The following is a 20,428-nucleotide window of genomic DNA, read 5'->3' as shown; positions in this document are numbered from 1 at the left end:
TATAGTTTGATGCGTGATGTTTCTTAAAAATGGAACAGAAAAAAAAAAATCGCCTTGGCCAATGTGGCTGAGTTGGTTGAGTGCCAACCCATGCACTAAAAGGGTCACAGGCTGGGTAGTTCTATTCCTGGTCAGGGCATGCGCAGGCTCAATCCCCCAACAGGGGGCATGCATGAGGCAAGCAGTCAATGATTTCTCTCTCATGGATTGCTCTTTCTCTCAAATCAATAAAAACATTTAAAAAAAAACACGAAAAAAAGCAAACATATTATCTATGTCACTGGTTAGCGTGTTTAGAAGGTACAGTATATGGACTTCCTTTTAAAAAGTTAAATTTTCCTATCCTTTTCCTGTCACCCCACAAACTGCTACAATCCCCCCCAAGACGAATGCAAATGCTCCATTCCATATTTTCAAGACAAATGTGTCCACGGCTGGGCCTGCTACAAGCTCTCCTTTGGATTGTGACAGTGGGCTTCGGTCACTCGTGGACTCTTCCAGAATGCACGCCGGGCCTGTGGGCTCAACTTCGCCTTTTCAGGACCCCGAAAACGGCCAGCTCAGACGTCTACGTGTAAGGTTCGCAATGGACTTCGAGGGCGGGGCATACACCAAGTGAATAGACTTTTTCCGCCTTCAAGATTTCCTGACACGCGTTTCTTGAAGATTTCCAATCCGGGAGTTGGCAGAAGGCGGAGGAAGTGGCTCTCGGGTTCCCAGGCAGGTTTGCTCAATTTGACAGCTCGGGTCTTCCCCGGGATTTTCCAGGCGGGAGGCGGGATGCGGTCGCCGAAGAGGGAAGGGGTGCGCACCGCCCACGTGACCCAACCCCACTTTCGGGTTCCCCCGCGCGGCGCCGGCGTCCACTCCGACCGGCCTGCTCTCCTCCCGAGGGCCTGAGAGGAACCCCCACGTCGGGAGAGGCAGGCACACGACCAAAATGCCTGGCGGGAGGGCAGGTCTACGTTTTCCATTTTCCAAAGGTACCGACCGACCCCCTTTTCGGGGTCAGCACCTCGCACGCCCGGCGCACGCAGGTGCCAGCCCTTCCCGCCGTTTCGGTTCCACTCGAAGGAGGACGGCGACAGCAACAGTTTGGCGGCTGCGCGGGCGGCCCCGTCTCCCGGGCGCCCAGGCCTCTCCTCCTCTCCGCTCCGCGCGCAGCCCGGGCTCCGGCTCGGACGGCCCCGCGGGGAGGAAGCGCGAGGCGAATGGCCGGTCGCGAGGCCCCGGCGGCGACCCGGCCGCCCTCGTCCCCCGCGGGTCCCTCCCGGGCCCGGCCGCCTCGCCCCGCCGCCCGGCCGCCGGGGGGCCTCGGGCGGGCGCATGCGCGCGGCGCTCCCGGGCGGGCGTGCCGGCCACACTCCCCCCCACCCACTCGGCGAGCTTGTCACTTCCTGCCCTCGCCCCATCTCCGTCCGGGGTCAGTCCGCCGCTCCCCGCCGCCGCCGCCGCCGCCGCCGGAGACTCTCTGCTTCTCCTTCTGGTCCGCTCCGCGGCGGTAGCGCAGGGCTTTCCGGGGAGGGGAGGGGGTTGGCCGGAGAAAGAGCGAGACCGACTCCGTAAAGTTTCCAGAAACAACTGCTGCTCGGAAAGGCCCGCGGCCGCGGAGACGCGCCGTCCTCCCCGCCCCTCTCCAGAGCCTGCCGGACCGTTGCAGGTGGAGCGGCGTCGGGGAGCCGGCGTCGGCGGCAGCCGTTGCGCCGGGGAGGCGCTGCTCCGGTCTTGGCCGCTCCGGTTCCGGCTCCTCCGGCTCCTTCGGTGGCGGCGGCCGCGGCGGCTGCTGCTGCGGGCGGTTCCTCCTGTCAACTGTCTGCGCCCGCGCGCCGCCCGCCAGCCGCGCAGCGCGGAGGGACGCCGGGAGCCGCCGCCTCGGGCCGCGGGGGACGCGGTGAGCTGCGGCGCTTCCGCGTCGGCGCCCGCGGGGACTCTGTGGAAGCGCGTCGGGCCCCGGCCCGCGGGGTCCCCTCGCGTGGTCCGCGGAGGCCGCGCCAGGTGGGGCCGGAGCCGCCTCCCACGCCGGGCTGTCCCCGCCGCCGCCGCCGCCCGGCCTGGCTTCCTTCCGCCTGCCCGCCGGCCCGCCCGCCCTCGGAGTTGAGTGTAAGTTGGGCGCACCGGGTTCGTGGGGACGGGAGACCCCCGGAGGCACGTGCGAGGTGGGAGGCCGTGGCGCCGGCCGCGGCGGAGCAGCCTCTGGGCCGCCCCGGCCGCCGCGCCCCCCCCCCGGCCGCCCGCGGGCCCCGGCGCCGGCCGTGCCGCCGCGCCCTGCGCCTGGTCCCCGCGCGCGCGCCCGCCCGCCCTCCGGGGCCCGGAGGCCGCCGCTGCCGCCCGCGCAGCCGGCCGGGCCTGCGTCCTGCGCTGCGTCCTGCGCTGCGCGCCCCGGGCTGCGTTTCCGGGTAGGCAGGGCGCGGGACCCGGGGAGGACGGGGGACCCGGACCCGGGAAGCCTTGGTGCGTTTTGGCCCTTTCGGTTCCAGGAGAAGGGACCGGCCCGCGGAGGGACCGGCCGCTGAGGGCGGGCGAAGGGAACGCGGCTGGAAAGGGCCCCCCAGGAAGTTCAGGGTGAGTGACTGGTTCGTGCTTCTCTCCGCAGCCAAGCCGCAATGAAGAGCTGCTCACAGTGAAAGGAAAGTAGGTCGCGCCCACTGAAAATGCCTTTAAGGGACAAATACTGCCAGACTGACCACCATCACCACGGATGCTGTGAACCAGGTATACACCCCTTTCTTCTCCGGCTACTCTGTCCTCCGTCAGAGCCGCTCTACCTGCTGCTGCTGCCGCCTTCCAGCTCGCTTCTCCTCCGGCCCCTTCTCCTCCTAAGCGAGCAGGCTGTAATTTCCCCGAGCATAAAACTAAGTGGGAAGCTAAATGCTTGTACAAACAAGAGGTCTCCCTTTGCCTGGTCCCTTGAAAAAAGTTCTGCGAGTGTCACCTTAAATCTTTTCCACAAGATCAATCACCCTTTCTTTTTCTTCCAGTTAGTATACCCCATGGCAGCCTCCAGTTAGTGTACCCCCTGCTCTGCAGATGTTCAGAATGGAAGAGAAAGGGGGGAAAAAATTAGTAACAAACTAGTATTTGTCTTCATGGAAGTTGTTTTATTTAAACTTGAAAAAATTAAGTTTCGTAGGCATTTTGATCAGAGACTAGCGCTTTTTGAGTCTAAAAATGAGTTTAGTTAGAGCTAGAAAAAGTTTGTTGAACTTAACTTATTGGGAGAGTCAGGTTTTGCCAAATGCCACCTTTTAAACATTTTCTCGGACAGAGCATGCTGTATTGCAAAATAAAAAAAAAATCTGTTAATTTGCGTAGGATGCGTAAGTATTTCTAGGATATTTTATTCAGTGGAACTTTCACAAGTTGAATTTATGAAATGAACATTTTGGTTCTTGTAGTCTCGTGAAGGATACATAGAAAACCTTAATTTGGTAAATGTGAGGTTTGTGTAAATATGTTGGTGGTTTTTCAACTTAGAAATTGGATGTGCTTTGTCATAAACAGGTACAACTTAAAAGGAATCACTGAGTACATACTGCCTCCACACCAAATAAATGCTAATTTATTCTAGTTAAAGGCAGGTATTATTATTTTTTACCTAAAAGTTATTAGGACGCTATGCTTTGGCTTGCTTTTTGCTGGAGAATTTTAACTGCCCTAATGTACTCAGTTTTATCACAGTAGAATTCAGAGCACTCTTTTGCTGAATGGGAAAAATTGGCAATGGTAAAGGGGAAGAACTTACGCTCTTAGAAAACTTTGGTATACAGGAGAATAAACTTTGTACAATGACCCTATCCCCACTGATTTGCTGAAAATCAGTAATAACTCACCTCTGCTAATAAAACAGTGAATCCCATCCACGATGGGATCCAGTTTCCATTCGCCTGTCCCCTTACCCATGTTAACTTTCAGCACTCTTTCACTCTGCATATTTTGTGTATTATTTGAAGTGAAGATTGTTTTAGCAAGTGTTGAATGGAATTTACTGGTTTTGAAGTAGAAGGCTGTGATGCCTTGTATCCCACTGACCTTTTATTTATTTATTTTTGAGAGTACTTCAAGTCATTTAGGTTGAATTAATAAATGAAATAATCTTATTCAAGAAGAACTTAATTGATTCATTTTTTTGACAGGTTGTTATTGAGCACCAGCTAGGTGGCTAGACACTTTCCAGGCAATGGGAATAGACTAGTAAGTGGTGAACAAAACTGATAAGGTCATTCCCCTATAGGACTTTTGAGTGGGAAGAGGTAGACAAATTAAAGATGACCATATCTTATTTAGTGTATTCTGGTGATTAAAATTTTCTAGAGACTTTAATGTCATCTTAAAGATGCTTTCCAGAGTTGAATTTTTTTTTTTTGTTAACCCTCACCCAAAGATATTTTTTTCTATCTTTTTTAGAAGAGATGAAGGGAGAGGGGAGACACACACACTCACACACACACAAGAGAAAGAGAGAGAGAGAAACATCGATGTGAGAGAGACACACATTGATTAGCATGAGGCCTGACCTGGCCTGGGATCCAACCTGCAATTCAGGTATGCCCTTGGGTGGGCACACTAACCATTGTACCATGTCAGCCAGGGCTGTAGAGTTGAACTTTTAAATCTGTATTAGAACTTTTATGACTCTTTCCCCCCCCCCCCCCCCCCCCTTAACAAGAAATCAGACAAGTTGAGTTAATTAAAACATTTCAACTTTCTTTTACCCTAAGCTTTCCATGCAGTTTTTGTTTCAGACTCGCAGGTCAAAAGTAGTTGGTGTTTCTTTGATTTCTTAGTTATAGTAATTAAATACTTTTTGAGCATTTAGTTCAATGGAAAGCTAGAAGTTTGTTAATTTATAGGGTAGTTAATTGACATTATTTCAGAGGAAGGTAGGTGCTGAGTGGGAGGATGTTTCCAGCACTGAGAGGAATATATTATGATAAAAGTTGCATGATGTTTGAAACATTCTTTAATTGGCTCTCCTGAGAAGTCTGTCCTGGTTTGGATTATGAATAGTGGGTAAGTTCCTTGGATGAGAGCAGTGTGTTTCTGAGGAGGCTTGAATAGGATGGGTCAATTTGTAGTGAAAGGTGGCATTGTAAACCTGTCAGTATATGTATTTTCTTAGTTATTAAAAAAATACATATATATATTTATATTGATTTCAGAGAGGGAGGAAGGAGAGAGAGATGGGAATGTTTATGATGAGAGAGAATCGTTGATCAGCTACCTCCTGCTTGTCCCCCCAGTGGGGGTTGATCCTGCAATTTGGGCACTGACCGGGTGTTGAACTGTGACCTGGTTCATAGGTTGATGCTCAACCACTGAGTCACACCTTCTGGGCAGTTATTATTTTTTTATTAAAACTTTTTAAAAATCCTCACTCGAGGATATGTTTATTGATTTTAGAGTTGAAAAGAGAAGGATAAGGAAAGAAAGAGAAACATAGATTGGTTGTTTCCCGTATGCACAGGACCAGGGATGGAACCCACACCTGGTTATGTGCCCTGACTGGGAATCGAACTGCCACGTTTTGGTACAGGACTGTGCTCCAACCAACTGAGCCACACTGGCCAGTACCTTAGTTATATTTTAAGATTTTTTTTTTTTTTTTTGCTATAGAAATTTCTAAACATTCAAAAGTACGGAGATGGTATAAGGAACCTGATGTAACCATTGCACAACTCCCGTCAGTTAACAATATATGGACAATCTCTTTTCATGTCTATTCTCCCCTCCCCATGATTTCCTCCTACACCCTCCAACTGCTCCATCACCCTCTATTATTTGAAAGCAACTCCCAGACATGATTAGTAGAAGGATCTTTTAAGGGGCTTGTTTTAAGGTAAGAGACAATCAATACTCTACAAAAGTAGGTATCTTTATTCCGAAAGTGTGTTCTTGGAAGGATGTAAAGAAAGATGCTAACTTCTGAGGGTTTGTATTTTTGGTTGGAGGGAGATGTTGTTTGTTTTGTTTTTCCTAAATGGTTATAGAACCTGATTTTGGGAGGGGATAATAGGATATGTAAAAAATTTAATGAAAATATTAATAAGTTTTTTTGTATTAATGAAGAAAGACTAGTTTCTTAAATGGGAACTACACAGATGTGTATACAAGTGGATGTGTCCTTACATAACTAAGCTATTCCTGGGGTTATTTTGAATGGTATCTTAAGAGGTATATGAGTTCTAGTGATAGCAGTGTTTGAAAGTGATGGGTAACAAAATTTAGTTTAGCTTTGAAGTCAGATGTTGTCACATGGAAATGGAAGTTGATATATTATAGAAAGTTTTCTGGAGCATGTGCCTAGATGAGAGGGGGCTCTAAGGAGAAGTTTCCATTTTTTTCCCCTTCATCTTTCCCCTATTCATTGCTGTTTTTTCATTCTCCCTTTCTAGATTCTTGTCACAGAGCCAGACCTTGAAGCTTGGTTCTTTAAAATTATCCAAATTTTACCTTCTCTTTTGTAGTTACTACTATTTTTAAAAAGTTACCAAGTACAAATACTGGAAAGAGATCTATCTAATCCAAATAAATGTTATCACCAGTCTATTTACAAACTTCTGATATTGGTTCTCTAAGGGTTGAATTCTACGTCTCTTAGATTTTGGAAAATATTTCAGTTTTTGGTGTCAGGAAAGCAATCGATTTTGTACATGGTGATGGTGGTGGTTGGTGGTGGTGGTGATGGTGGTGGTGGTGGTGGTGGTGGTGGTGGTGATGATGATGGTGATGGGGATAGAAAATTTATTGAGCACTAAGTATATCCCAGGCTCTTTTTTAGTCAGTTTACCTCTCTTAGCTAATTTGATTCTCATACAGTCCTATTATTTAGGTACTTTGGCTATCCCCATTTTAGAGATGAGAAAAGAGTGGTCAGAGATTTTCATTTTCCCTGGTTGTATCTAGTAAATGGCAGAAAGAGAATTTCAACACAGTCCAGGTCTGGTGTCTCAATCAGCACAGTTAGTGCCAGTGTCAGATGTTCTCAAGAGTTGTATTTGTGGCCCTAGCCAGTTTGGCTCAGTTGGTAGAGTGGCAGCCTGTGGACTGAAGGATTCCAGGAAAGGGCACATGCCCAGGTTGCAGGCTCCATCCTCAGTGCGGGTATGTGTGTGTGTGCAGGAGGCAGCCAATCTGATTTCTCTCATCATTGTTTCTATCTCTCCCTCTCTGAAATTAATGAGAAAAAAAAAGTTGTATTTTTTTTTATGTTCTGAATTAATTTAAAATACCCCCATAATGTCTCTTAAAATTAGGAACATTTTGCTTAATGAAATGGCTTGGTTTTGAGACAGTTCCTGCCATTTGTGTACACTGAGCACAAGCCTAAAAGAATCTAAGGCTGCAGAGTCTATATACATAGGACTGCAGGCTTTAGCCCCTTATCAGAGAGCTAAATGCTGTCTAAACCCAGGCCTGAAGTAGTAGCAGCACACAGGACTGAAGTAACCATCCTTATCTCCCACACTGAGCAGATGATCCTGGGTGAACATGGTAATTAATAGTTGAATAAAACATTATAACATTAAAAAAAGAGGTAATTAAAGTGGCTGGTTTTCTCCAACATAACTATCTCTCTTTATTGGATATATGATAGAAAATTCAGTTTTCCTTTTCATTACCTTGTTTCATATTACCATTATCTAATTTATTGCATATTTATACAGCTAATCTGAGAGTTGTGGAAAGCAGGGATCATCTAAATCTCTGTATATGAAAAAAAAAATTTTTTTAAATGGGAATATTTTTATCTAATATAAAAAATGTATACTTTCTCAAATGCACACATATAAAAGTACTAGTGAAGTGTGAGGCAGAAAGTGAAAATTGCCACCTATGCCCTGGCTGGTTTGGCTCAGTGGATAGACTGTCGGCCTGTAGATTGAAGGGTCCCAGGTTCAATTCTGGTCACATGCTGGAGTTGCTGGCTTGACCAGTAATTCTCTGTCATTGATTTTTCTATCTTTCTCCCTCTCCCTCTCCCTTCCTCTCTGAAACTAATTAAAAAAACAATTGCCACCTTAACAGAACCTTTAAGTTTTGTTGGTAACTCATCAGATCTTTTGTGATTACATATACAAGTATATGTTAAATTTATTTCTTTGGGTATGTGTTGAAATGAATATTAAGCCGAAACCGGTTTGACTAAGTGGTAGAGCTTCGGTCTGCGGACTGAAAGGTCCCAGATTCGATTCTGGTCAAGGGCATGTACATTGGTTGCGGGCACATCCCTGGTAGGGGCTGTACAAGAGGCAGCTGGTCGATGTTTCTCTCTCATCGACGTTTCCCTTCCTCTCTGTAAAAAAATCAATAAAATATATTTTTAAAAAAATGAATATTAATATAAATGAGATATTCTATAACCCGTTTTTTATTGCTTAATAATCTATTGATATCCTTTGTTGTCAGTATATGTAGATCTAGCTCATGCTTTCTAACAGTAATCAGATTCTGATGTATGGGTGTATATTTACTTAGTCTGGTTCTTTTTGAGACTCTTAAGTTGTTGAAATTTTTCTCAATTATTTACAGTGCTACAGAGTGCTGCAATGAACAGCACTCTGTTCATTGCAATGAACATTCTTTTTTTAAATTTATTTTTAAAAATAATCGTTAAAAGTATTACATATACCCCATTTCCCCCCCAATGACTCCTCTGAACCCCCAACCCCCATGTCCATGAGTTATGCATATATGCGTACAAGGTTTTTGGTTGATTACCTTCTACTCACTCACTTCCCCCGCCTTTCCTCTGAGATTCTGCACTCTGTTCCATGCTTCGGGTCTTTGGATCCACTCCATCAGTTTATTTTATTACTTATATTCCACATATGAGTGTGATCATGTGATACTTATCTTTTTCTGACTTATTTCACTTAGCATGATACTCTCCAGGTCCCTCATACTATCTCAAAGGGTAAGAGATTCTTCTTTTTTACTGCTGCATAGTATTCCATGGTATAAATGTACCACAGTTGTTTTTTTTAATCACTCATCGTGCAGTGAACATTCTTATACATCTGTCATTGTGACCAGTTCTTTCGTTAGGCAGTGTTTATTGAATTTTGCTCTCACAGTTGCCCATAGAGCTGTGCTAGATTGTCCAGGGGGTTTTGGAATGGTTTATGAGGTGTGGTTAGGCCATCATTGCCCTAAAACTTTGGTTAAATATAGTGGTTCCTCTTAAGGACAATAAAAAGGCAAACATGCTAAATATGTATTAAATAATACCAAGATAGGACAATCTTTGCATTTAAGCTTATTATCTAGCTTTAGGTAATCTTATTTTAGCTTTAAATTAAGAATGGTTTTAGTTATTTTCCCCCATTTTCTCTTACAAAGATGATGATGAAATATATACAAGTGTGATTGTCTTTTACATGATTGTAGCAAACCATTGTTTTACTTCAATAGTAAATGATTTAAATAACCCTTTTTTGTGGGGATTGGGGTGGGTGTTTGTCTTTCATGTAGTTTATATCCTGGAACCTGGAGATGCTCCTTTGTTACAGCAACCACTACAGACATCCAAATCTGGTATTCAACAAATAATTGAGTGCTTTCGATCAGGTATGAATGATTTAGGATGTATTTTTTCAGTCTTCACACAGTAGTTAAAAACTACCTAGAAATCTTTAGAAATATTTTTTTAAGTTAAAATGTATACACTTTTATAATATATTTTAATGTATTTTTTAAGTGGATGAATTAATATGTGACCTAGAGATTCTTTTTCAGTACTATATATTACATATTTATTTAAAAAATAAACTTATGGTTTATTTAAAATAAAGTATGGTTTAAAGGAATATATTATGTTGTATAACTGCTGATAAAAGATTCATTGTTATTTTTTGACATGTTCCTTATAAACTCTCAAAGGGCAGTAGTAATTGGGTTTTTATAAATTTTAGAAGAGTGGGTTATTTACTTACAGTGTCTGAGATGTCACTTGTCCTAGATTAATTACTTTATCATCTCTGTGACTCACCTTCTGTGTAACCCTGGAGTGTATAGAGTTTGAATATCTGTAATAGAGCACAAAATGGCTAAATTAAGTCAGTTACATTTGTTTAGTTTTTTTTCCTCCCATTAGATTATAATTAGATACATAAGTGTATTGTGTAGTTGTAGTTCAGTGCTTTAAGGAGATGATGCTTACTACATATAAATGATTGAAATCTATTTATCAGTAAGATCTCAACTTGTTTTGATTCTTAATGATTCACTTGTTCACCTCAAGTGGATTTGGCTTTCTGACATTGTAGACTGTTGAGTCAAATATGAACAAGCAAACTGATGGAGACTTGAAGGATTATCTTTTGTTATTTATTTATCATAATGAAATTATTAAGGTAAATATTAACTTACATTATTATTTATCTTAATGAAAATATACTGAGATTCAAAAAGATAATTTTTGTGCAACCACATGTTTTGTATCGATGAGAAATTTTTTGATGTACTTGTTTTTAAAACATTGTTAGGAAAAATGCATATATTTAGTTTATTTTAGGATTCTAAGAAATAAATTGTTTCTTAATCTAAAAAGTTTTTTTTCTTTAATGGATATCTTTAAGATCCATTATACTTTTCATCTATAGTCCTCCTGGTATTGCTTTTATGTATATTTAATTCAGTAAATATTGTGTATATACCATATGTCTGTGCTCAGGTTGGTTGGTGGTATAACCTAGGGTGTTTTTTGTTGTTGTTTTTTACTTTTGATAATTACCCTTGGCTAATAATAATTGATAGGCTAAATTCTCCTATGGTAAATACAATTAAAATTGTATATAGTTATTGCCGAGACCGGTTTGGCTCAGTGGATAGAGTGTCAGCCTGCGGACTGAAAGGTCCTGGGTTCGATTCCGGTCAAGGGCATGTACCTCGGTTGCGGGCACATCTCGGTGAGGTTGGTGCAAGAGGCAGCTGATCGATGATTTTCTCTCATCAATGTTTCTAACTCTCTCTTCCTCTCTGTAAAAAATCAATAAAATATATTTTTATAAAAAAATTGTAGTTATTAGGGACTAGATTTAAATATATTTCTGGCATAACAGAATGGTTAGTTTCTGTTTATAGTAAGAGTTTCTGTTAGCTACTTTTAGTATAACGATAATTTTTTTTGTTCTTTTATCATGGAAATGAAGGTAGTAGCATTTCACACTATTTAAAAATTCATAATATGGAATTAATAAGGTTGTTTTCTACTACTTCAGTTTTATAGTGTTATTTGATTAAGAAGTTAGAATTGGTTCATTCATAAATGCTTTGTCCTGTAAAATATACCTTTTTAGCAAGATCCTGTACTCAAAAAGTATATATTTTTTAACTTTGAAAGATGAATATATAAAATGAAATTATTTGTTTTCTTGTTGAACTGTGGTCATATCTGTTTTCTGTATTTGCCATTTCTTTACTGTCTAAGTCAGTGGTTCCCAATGTGGGGCAGATGCCCCACTGGGGGCAATTTGATTTTTAAGGGGGGCAGTTTGAGAATGAGTTATTAACAGTGAATTTTTTGCATTTCTTATGGTTCTAGGGGCCTCATACACAGTATGTAAATATATATTGTGACATATTTATACATTTTAGTTCTCTATTATGTTTTGAAACTTTATTTGCTATTTTTTCATATCACTTCATGTTTTTACTTTTTTTTTTTTAATTAACAATTTCTTAGTGATTTCTTCCTCAGTACTTAAACTGTCCTTTCGTTTTATTTTTCTCTTTCATGGGTGCCGTGTTCCTTATTACTCAAAAAGGAGTTCACTTTTAATAAGAATTATATGTCATAGAGGGGGGACATCAGGATTTTAGAGAAGCTTAGGTGGGGCATGGCCAAGAAAAGGTTGGAAACCACTGGTTTAAGCTAAAGAAAAGTGACTGAAAGTTGTAGTATGTTCCTTTTAAATTGTCCCCAGCATCCCGGCTGGTGTGGCTCAGTGACTGAGCATTAATCAACCTATGAAACAGATCACAATTCGATTGCCAACAGGGCACATGCCCCTATTGGGGATTCAATCCCTAGAGTGGGCATGCAGGAGGCAGCCGATCAATGATTTTTCTCTCATCATTGATGTTCTATTTCTCTCTCTCCCTCTCTCTTCCTCTCTGAAATCAATAAAAATATATAAGAAAATAAAATATCCCCAACAGATTTGCCTTCTCAGTTATTTTTTTATTTAGGTAAATTGTGAAAATACTATAATTTTAGTTCTTTACCCAGTAATTTAATTTAGAGGTGATTTAGAAATATGCTGACTGGTATAAGGAAACTATGAATTTAAAAAGGAATTTCTCAGCCCTAACTGGTTTGGATCAGTGGATAGAGTGTCAGCCTGCAGACTGAAGGGTCCCATGTTTGATTCTAGTCAAGGACACATGCCTGGGTTGGGGGCTCGATAACCATTTGGGGATGTGCAGGAGGCAGCCAATCAATGGTTCTCTGTCATCATTGATCTTTCTCCCTTCCTCTCTGAAATAAATAAAAACATACCGTATTTTCCGGCGAATAAGACGACCCCCTAATTTTACAGTTAAACCATAGGTTTAGGCCTATATTCGCTGTATAAGACTACCCCCCACTTCCGAGGCAACACCAAGTCTTTTTTTAATAGACTGCCTCTCTGACTCTGGCCAATCTGAGCAGGCTTTTTACTAGAACACAGTGTAGCTTCTGGTACAGAACATGTATAATTTGCATGCATAAAAAGCCTGCTTGGATTGGCTGAGTTAGAGAGGCGGTCTATTAAAAAAAGAACTGGTATTGCCTCGGAAGTGGGGGGTAGTCTTATACAGTGACTATAGGCCTAAATCTATGTTTTAACTGTAAAATTAGGGGGTCGTCTTATATGCTGGAAAATATGGTATTAAAAACAAATAGAAGGAATTTTTTACTTTATTAATGTATCTTATAGCTAAGCAATTTTAATTTCTTCAAGATAATCTCTTACATATCTGGATAATTAAAGTTTATTGAGGTAGCTCTTCTTTAGCACTGACGTGTTCAAGCTACTGTCTGACTAAAACCTTGGGAGGTGAAATGGAAGTTTGAAGAGATTGAGATCCCTTCCTACCTGAGATTTCCAAGTTCTTCCCAGTTCCTCTACTTATAAGCCTACATTGAGTAACTCATCTCTTTCTAATAAGCTGGGTCACACACATTGCGTTTAAAGAACTATCATGGTGGTGGTATATATCTTGACAGATATTTGAAGATAAAACTGTGAAGTCCTTGCTTTTGTTCTTGTCAACCCTACAGAGGCTAAGTCAGGTTGGCAGTAGTCATATTAGGATATCTATTGTACCTTTATCTTCAAGCTCAGATAATTATTTCCAGCTATGGTATCATCTCTATTTAAGTGACTCACCTTCTCCTGCCTACACTGGGCTGTCCGTGACCTGGTATTTATTCCTACCCAAGCTGGAAGTTCATAAAAGGCTGAGGAAGGAGTTGACTCATTTTTTAGGTCCACCCAACCCCATGTGTGCTGTACTACTGACTGCTTGACCAATTGTGACCCATTCTTTTTGCCTCACATTTCAGCTTTTGCTTTGGTCTTTTTTCCCCCTGACTTTAAATTACAAATCCTTCTTTACCTCTGACAGCTCTTTATTTCAGTGTGCTTGACTTGTAAATTAATTTGAATAGATTTTTTTTTTTAAATTGTGCTTGTGGTTTAAAAAAAATAAAGAAGTACAAAATGATACATAAAAATAAGTTTCTCTTTTCTCAGGCAACCACTGCTACATGGTTTGTGTCTTCCAGAGACCTTCTATGCATATATCCCTCATTTTCTTCATGATACAAATGGTAGCCAAGTGTGCATATTATATATCTTTGCTTTATTAATAATACAATCCCACTGTTGTTTGACATCTGTCCATAGATATCTCCCTTTCTCTCTCCCCTCCCCCCCTTTTTTATTTTTAAGAAAACTCTCTGTTTTGCTTCTTCTGACAGATTTTCTACTCTGACATCCCTGATGGTTGGGTGATTGGAGACATGTCATTTTCTCTGAATCCCTGACTTGTGGTACCACCTTTACTGTGCCCTGTCCTTTGCTAGAGCCTTGCCTTGGCTTTTATCCTCTAAAATCACTTCTGTAACTGCTGTATTCAGATTTCCTTCTTTCTGTTCACATTTTTTTTTTAGCTACCTTCCTTCCTGAGCTTTCTCCTTAAACTGAAATAAGTATTTAAATAACAAAAATATTTATACTTTCATGAGACATTTATTAAAATGGACTTTCTTAGTCTTTTAGTCTTATGGTAGAGGCAAAGGAGCTATGGATTGTCCTGAGGTTAGAAATAGAAAAATAGGGAGAAAGATAAGGATAATAACTTTGTCCAGTATTTAAAATTGGTTTAATATGAAGTTGACATCTTTCTGAATTCTTGAAATGTGTAATATTGTAAAGAGAGATAATATGTATTATTGGAAAAAGAATCTGCCCTATAGAATACAATACTGCTATGTACAAGGAACAGCATCTTTTAAGGAGGAATAAATTGTAGCGAAAATGAGAATTAGCTTTGTATATTTGCTATTGTCATTTTCCTTCTTTGAAGGTCTTTTTTTTTTTTTTTTTGCTACTTAAAGTAACATTAATGTCAGTTTAGTATAAGCTGTGACTGGGTGATATGCCTCAGTTCTGTCTCTGTAAGCAAAGGACTTGTGATTTATCAGAGATTTATAAGGGAATGCCTTTTTTGTTTGTTGTTGTTTCATAGCAACTGTAAGAACTTTACAATCTAGATATTTTAAAGATCAAATAGTTTTTGAATGAATAAAAAATAGATTTATTTGTTTAATTTGTTGTTTTTTGAATTCATATTCAAAGTATGTTATTTGGGGCTACATTCCTAGGAGAGCAACCATTATAGTAGTCTGGAAGTTTCTCAAGGGCATAGATCATACACTTCACTTTCATGTCTCTAGTGAATAATAACATTGTACTTAGTATTTAATAGGTGTTCAATAAATACCTGTTAAATTAAAACAAGTAGGCACTAAAATAATTTTATTGTATTTATAAACCTATTGTAGTATGTGGCAGTGTTTCACAATTACCCTCGTGATTTTTAAAAATTTTATATGTATTGTTAAAATATATATTTTTTTATTTCAGAGAGGAAAGGAGGAGGAGAGATAGAAACATTAGTGATGAGAGAATCATTGATTGGCTGCTTCCTGCAGGCCCCCCAATTGGGGATTGAGCCCACAAGTTGGGCATGTATTCTGACCAGGAATCGAACTGTGACCTCCCGGTTCATAGGTCGACGCTCAACCACTGAGCCCTGCCAGTTGGGTACCTTTGTGATTTTTTTTTTAACCAACCCTTGTAAGTGGTGGTTTTAAGATAATTTCAATTTTCCTAAGTTTTTCTACTTTTTACCTTTAAGTACTTATGTTAACGCATGATTAGTTATAAATTTCTTTCATGCTTGTCTTAGAACTCAGGTTTGACAGGAGTTACAAATTTGCTGGCAATGCTGGGATGATATTCTGAAGACTGAGCTCATGTGTGAGTCAACAATAAAGCCAGCTGTATACCATTTTATTTTGCCAGTTTATACAATGTATTTGGTACTAAGGAATAGCACTAGATAAACCCTTGATGAGATTTAATTAATTTTTATTACACACCTATTATGTGAGAATCCGAAATATTCACTAATTGGTTAATTTCTAGGCATCAAAAACCATACCCTTTGGAGGGCTGGTGTTTGGAAAAATACTGATTGGTGATCTGTGTAAGTAGTATATAGTGAATTCTAAGATAATTAAGTTAAGAAAGAGGGAGGAAAAAGAATAATTAGGAGGAAGGCACCATGGCTTTTTTTCCCCAGGATCAAGAGCTGTTGGAAGAACTTTATGGTGCTGTCTAGGTTGACCGTGTCTGTTGTCTCAGGTTTTAGCTATTTATGAAGACATAGTGGTTGGATATGCCTGATTGTTAGCAGATAATTAGAAAATGGTAGCTGATTAGAATAAAGTTATTATACCCCCATTGGAAAAAACAACAACAACAACCTTAAATGGCTACTGAAACTAACTTTGAGAAAAAAGTGTGTTGTTTTTTTTTCGTGTGTCTGTATTTATGGAATAAAAAATTAAAAGTATTTTTCTCATTGGTAAATGTATAAGCAGAATTAGAAAATCTTTTAGGTCTCTTTTTAAAAAAATTGATTTTTTACAGAGAGGAAGAGAGAGGGATAGAGAGTTAGAAACATCGATGAGAGAGAATCATCGATCAGGTGCCTCTTGCACACCCCTTACTGGGGATGTGCCTGCAACCAAGGTACATACCCTTGACTGGAATCAAACCTAGGACCTTTCAGTCTGCAGGCTGATGCTCTATCCACTGAGCCAAACCAGTTTTAGCAGGTCCTTTTTTTGATTTCCCAGTCCACTCTATATAGACTAGAAAAATCTTATTTATAGAGAGGGTTTTCTTTCTTTTTTTTTTTTTTTAAACTATATTTTATTGATTTTTTACAGAGAGGAAGAGAGAGGGATAGAGAGGTAGAAACATCGATCAGCTGCCTCCTGCACACCCCCTACTGGGGATGTGCCAGCAACCAAGGTATATGCCCTTGATCGGAATTGAACCCGGGACCTTTCAGTCCGCAGGCCGATGCTCTATCCACTGAGCCAAACCGGCCTCGGCGAGAGGGTTTTCTTAAACGTATAAAGAAAGCTCTTCAATATGTCATTTAAAAAATGTTAATAAACCATGGTCCTGAGGACTGGGAATATAATGGTGAGCAATAAAGATCTCTTCTCTGTTCTTTTCAGAGCTTCCAGGTAAATGGGGATACAGATAAGTAATTAATTACATAGTAGTGGGCTAATAGTATAGATGTATAGGATACTATGAGGGTATAGATGAAAAACTCTTAACAAAAATAGTAAGAGGTTTCCTGGAGAATGTGACTTATAACATGAGATCTGAAGGATTACAAGTGAGCCAGACCAGGGAAATGGAAGAATTCATAAGAGGGGGAAAGAGATGAAGGCCTGAAAAGCAAGATAGATAGAATTTGGTATATCTGTGGACCTGAAAGACATTTAGTATGCCTGGATCAACACAACTGTTTTGTGTGTGTGTGTGCAGAGGTGGGATTGGTGGGGGAAGTGTAGCATTTGTGATCAATAATTAAGGTTGATTAATTAGATACTTTTCTGTTTTTGTATGCTTATTGGGCACTCTATACTTAATATCTCCACTAATAATAATTTTATTATTATCTAAATAAATGGTTAAATGATAAAATATCTCCACTAAATATCTCCACTAATAAAAGAGAAATATGCAAATTGATCATAACTTCATGATGCCCACCAGGCAATCAGGAGTTAGTATGCAAATTAACCTAACAAAGATGGAGCGTAATTTGCATACACAGGGGCCTAGTGGCCGGGGGTGGGGCAGAATGCTTGTGTCATCACCATGGTGATGATGAAGGGGTTCCCCATCACCCCAGCTGCACAGGGCCTCTGGGCAGCATGGGAAGGTGGGGCTGGAGTGGAAAGGCGGTGCTAGCAGTCAGGGAAAGGAAGGTCCATTCTTGCACAAATCTTTGTGCATCAGGCTTCTAGTTACTCTATAACTAGAAATATTGGAGAAGTTTTTTTTTTGTTTTTTTTGTTTTGTTTTATGGTCAGTTGAGAACCTGGTAGACAGTGATATGTCTGATTTAGGAATGCAGTCTTATATTTTTACAACTGTCTTTTTAAAAATGTATAACCTCATGCTGTACTTTTTATGAAACTCTTGAGTTGAATTCTTATGTTAACGTAGTTCAGGTTATTTCTGTGTCCCCCTTTAGTCCTTTTTGACTACCTTAAAAGGCAGAGTTGAATCTTTAGTGTAGGTCTTGAAGGTCTTTTAATTAGAATTAAACTGCAAAAAGTTTTTATGTTTTCTTCCTGAGAACTTTATGTAGATCAGTAGAGAAGTTTATATACAGTACTTCTTTTATTATAGTCTACCTCTTATAGTTTGTCAGTCACTTAGGAGTTTAACTGTGAGCTAGAAATAGAGTAGCAGTTTATTGCTAATATATTTTGTAATGTGAAATGGGCTAGGCAAATATATGTGTGTGTGTGTGTATGTTTATATTTGAATTTACTTTTTTATAAAGAAGAATACTGCTGAAACCGGTTTGGCTCAGTGGATAGAGTGTCGGCCTGCAGATTGAAAGGTCCCAGGTTCAATTCTGGTCAAGGGCATGTACCTTGATTTCGGGCACATCCCCAGTAGGGGTTTTGCAAGAGACAGCTGATCGATGATTCTCTCTCTTCGATGTTTCTAACTCTCTATCCCTCTCTCTTCCTCTCTGTAAAAAAATCAATAAAATATATTTTTAAAAAAAGAATAATACCCAAGTTGTCTTCTGAATCTTTTTAATTTTATGATTTCTGATTTTGTGGTAATATGAGCTAGTAAACATTGATTTGGATTTGGGAAGTGGCGGAAATTATTTCATCTATAATAATAAAAGAGTAATATGCTAATTAGACCAGATGTACTTCGGATGACCTTCTGGATGGAGCCAGGGCTGTGAGGGAAGCCTAAGTCCTGGGTGCCTGCTGGCGGCTGGAAGGAAGCCCATGTTCCGGGTGCCAGAGGAAAGCTGGTGCTGGCATTTGGGGGAAGGAAGGCCTACTCTTACACAGATTTCATGCATCAGGCCTCTAGTTTTATATACTGGCAGTCCTTGGGTTATGTCCATTCCTACGGCACAATTTTGCCGTAAGTTGGAAACCACCTACATAAGCACCTATATCACTCACATGGAGCACATACATAGCAGTAATGAAGTCAAACAGTAAAATAAATTGAAAAAGAAAGATAATTCCTGACTTGTGGTAAAAAAAAAAATAAAAAACATAAAGCACATGTGTACATACGTCGAAATGATGAAACTTTTTTAAAATAAATACTGTAAATGGGAGATGGTAACATAACCATGAAACGACCTAAGTTGAGTCCGATGTGACCTGAGAACTGCCTGTATATATTTTGCAATAGAAACCCAAATATATAGTTTGGGGAGCGGTTTAGGTTTATATCCACTTTAATAATTTCTCTAAGATAGGTTTTGCTTGTTCATTTTACAATATGGATAAGTCAAAGTGTAAAGATTATACAACTCTTCAAGATCACATGACTATCAAAATTAGAGCCTCTGGAGACTTAGTGAAGTCCTGGTGACCTGCCATCCGGTCCTTTTTCAGGAGAATTTTGAAGTTTGGTCTGTTTTCAAAATGATGATAAAATACGAAATGATGATGAATATGAAAATTAAATATAAACAAATTGCAAAGGTTGAATCAAATATTTTTATGGACCCACCAATATTAATTAGTAAGATTGTGATTATTCTTTAGTAGTTCCAGAGCTTAAACAGAGAGTCAAATAGTTGTTGAATAAAGATCATTTTACATATAAGTGGTCTTAAATGTGTTTCTTAGGACACTTTTGTTTTTAATTTAAATCAATATTATCACTTCCTTTTATTTGAGAAAACTAAAGGCTCATTAAATAGTAAAGCATTGCAGGTCAATTTTTTCAATTTACCTTTGGCAGTTACCTGTAGGAAGTAGTGATAGAGCACCTTCCATTTGTGTTTTATTTGTGGTGGATGTTTTTATTTTAAAGATTAGAAGCTTGTTGCCATTTATTTTTTCTCTGCCCTTTGATATTTTGTCACAATGCTTAGAATTCCTAGATCACTGCCTCTTCTTTAATGCATATTTATTGAGCACTATTAGAGCTGAATACTTTGTAGTTATAAGTAAGACATACTTGGTCTTGGCTGCTTTGGAGTTTATAATCTTAGTGGGGAAGGCAGGCTTTAAACTAGTATGTCAATATTGAATTAATTGCAATTGGGGTAACTTTTGGAGGGAAAGGGTTTTGAGTAAATTTATAGTGGTATCAAGAGGCTTAAGCAGAATTCAAGATTTTGATAGAAAAGATCTACTCTCACATTTAATGGCCATAATCCTTAGTTGGCCCAGAATTTGAACTGATTTAAAAAAGAAAAGTCACAGTGACACAGTTTTCAAAAAAATATTGATTTCAGAGTGTAAGGGAGAGGGAGCGAGAGATAGAAACAATGATGAGAGAGAATCATTGATAGATTGCCTCCCACAAGTCCCACATTGGGCATCGAGCCTGCAACCTGGGCATGTGCTCTGACCGGGAATCAAATCTGCGACCTTCTGGTTCATAGGTCGATGCTCAACCACTCTGCCATGCTGGCTGGACAGTTTTGACTTTCTTTAAGAATCGGGAAAATGTGTTACAAAGCTCCATGTTTACTTCCTAATGCAGAAGCAAGCTTGAAGAACCAGGCAAAAACTTTGGCAGGGAGTGGGAGGAGATGGGGACATTTAATTTTTCTGTCCCAC

The 20,428-nt window shown here is 40.2% G+C and overlaps 1 protein-coding gene across 6 annotated transcripts in view; it reads left to right on the top strand.

Moving 5' to 3' along the window:
- Positions 1-1,949: 1,949 nt before the first annotated feature.
- The window catches only part of ZNF800 (zinc finger protein 800), a 46,947-nt gene continuing 28,468 nt past the window's right edge, over positions 1,950-20,428 (top strand). For 2 of the 6 annotated variants that reach the window (XM_045576530.1, XM_036426001.2), the window contains exons 1-3: positions 1,950-2,098; positions 2,594-2,712; positions 9,472-9,567. In XM_045576530.1, the coding sequence (XP_045432486.1) occupies positions 2,652-2,712; positions 9,472-9,567 (157 nt within the window). In that variant the 5' untranslated portion in view covers positions 1,950-2,098; positions 2,594-2,651. Of the gene's footprint in view, positions 2,099-2,593; positions 2,713-7,178; positions 7,492-9,471; positions 9,568-20,428 lie in introns of those variants that run through there. The other 4 variants (XM_045576518.1, XM_045576520.1, XM_045576514.1 and 1 more) reach the window with 4 other exon arrangements.

The sequence above is a fragment of the Pipistrellus kuhlii genome, unplaced genomic scaffold (genome assembly GCF_014108245.1).
Source record: "Pipistrellus kuhlii isolate mPipKuh1 unplaced genomic scaffold, mPipKuh1.p scaffold_m20_p_10, whole genome shotgun sequence".
Taxonomy (NCBI): domain Eukaryota; kingdom Metazoa; phylum Chordata; class Mammalia; order Chiroptera; family Vespertilionidae; genus Pipistrellus; species Pipistrellus kuhlii.
Note: the sequence above shows the minus strand (reverse complement) of the source record. Positions and strands in the feature narration are given on the sequence as shown.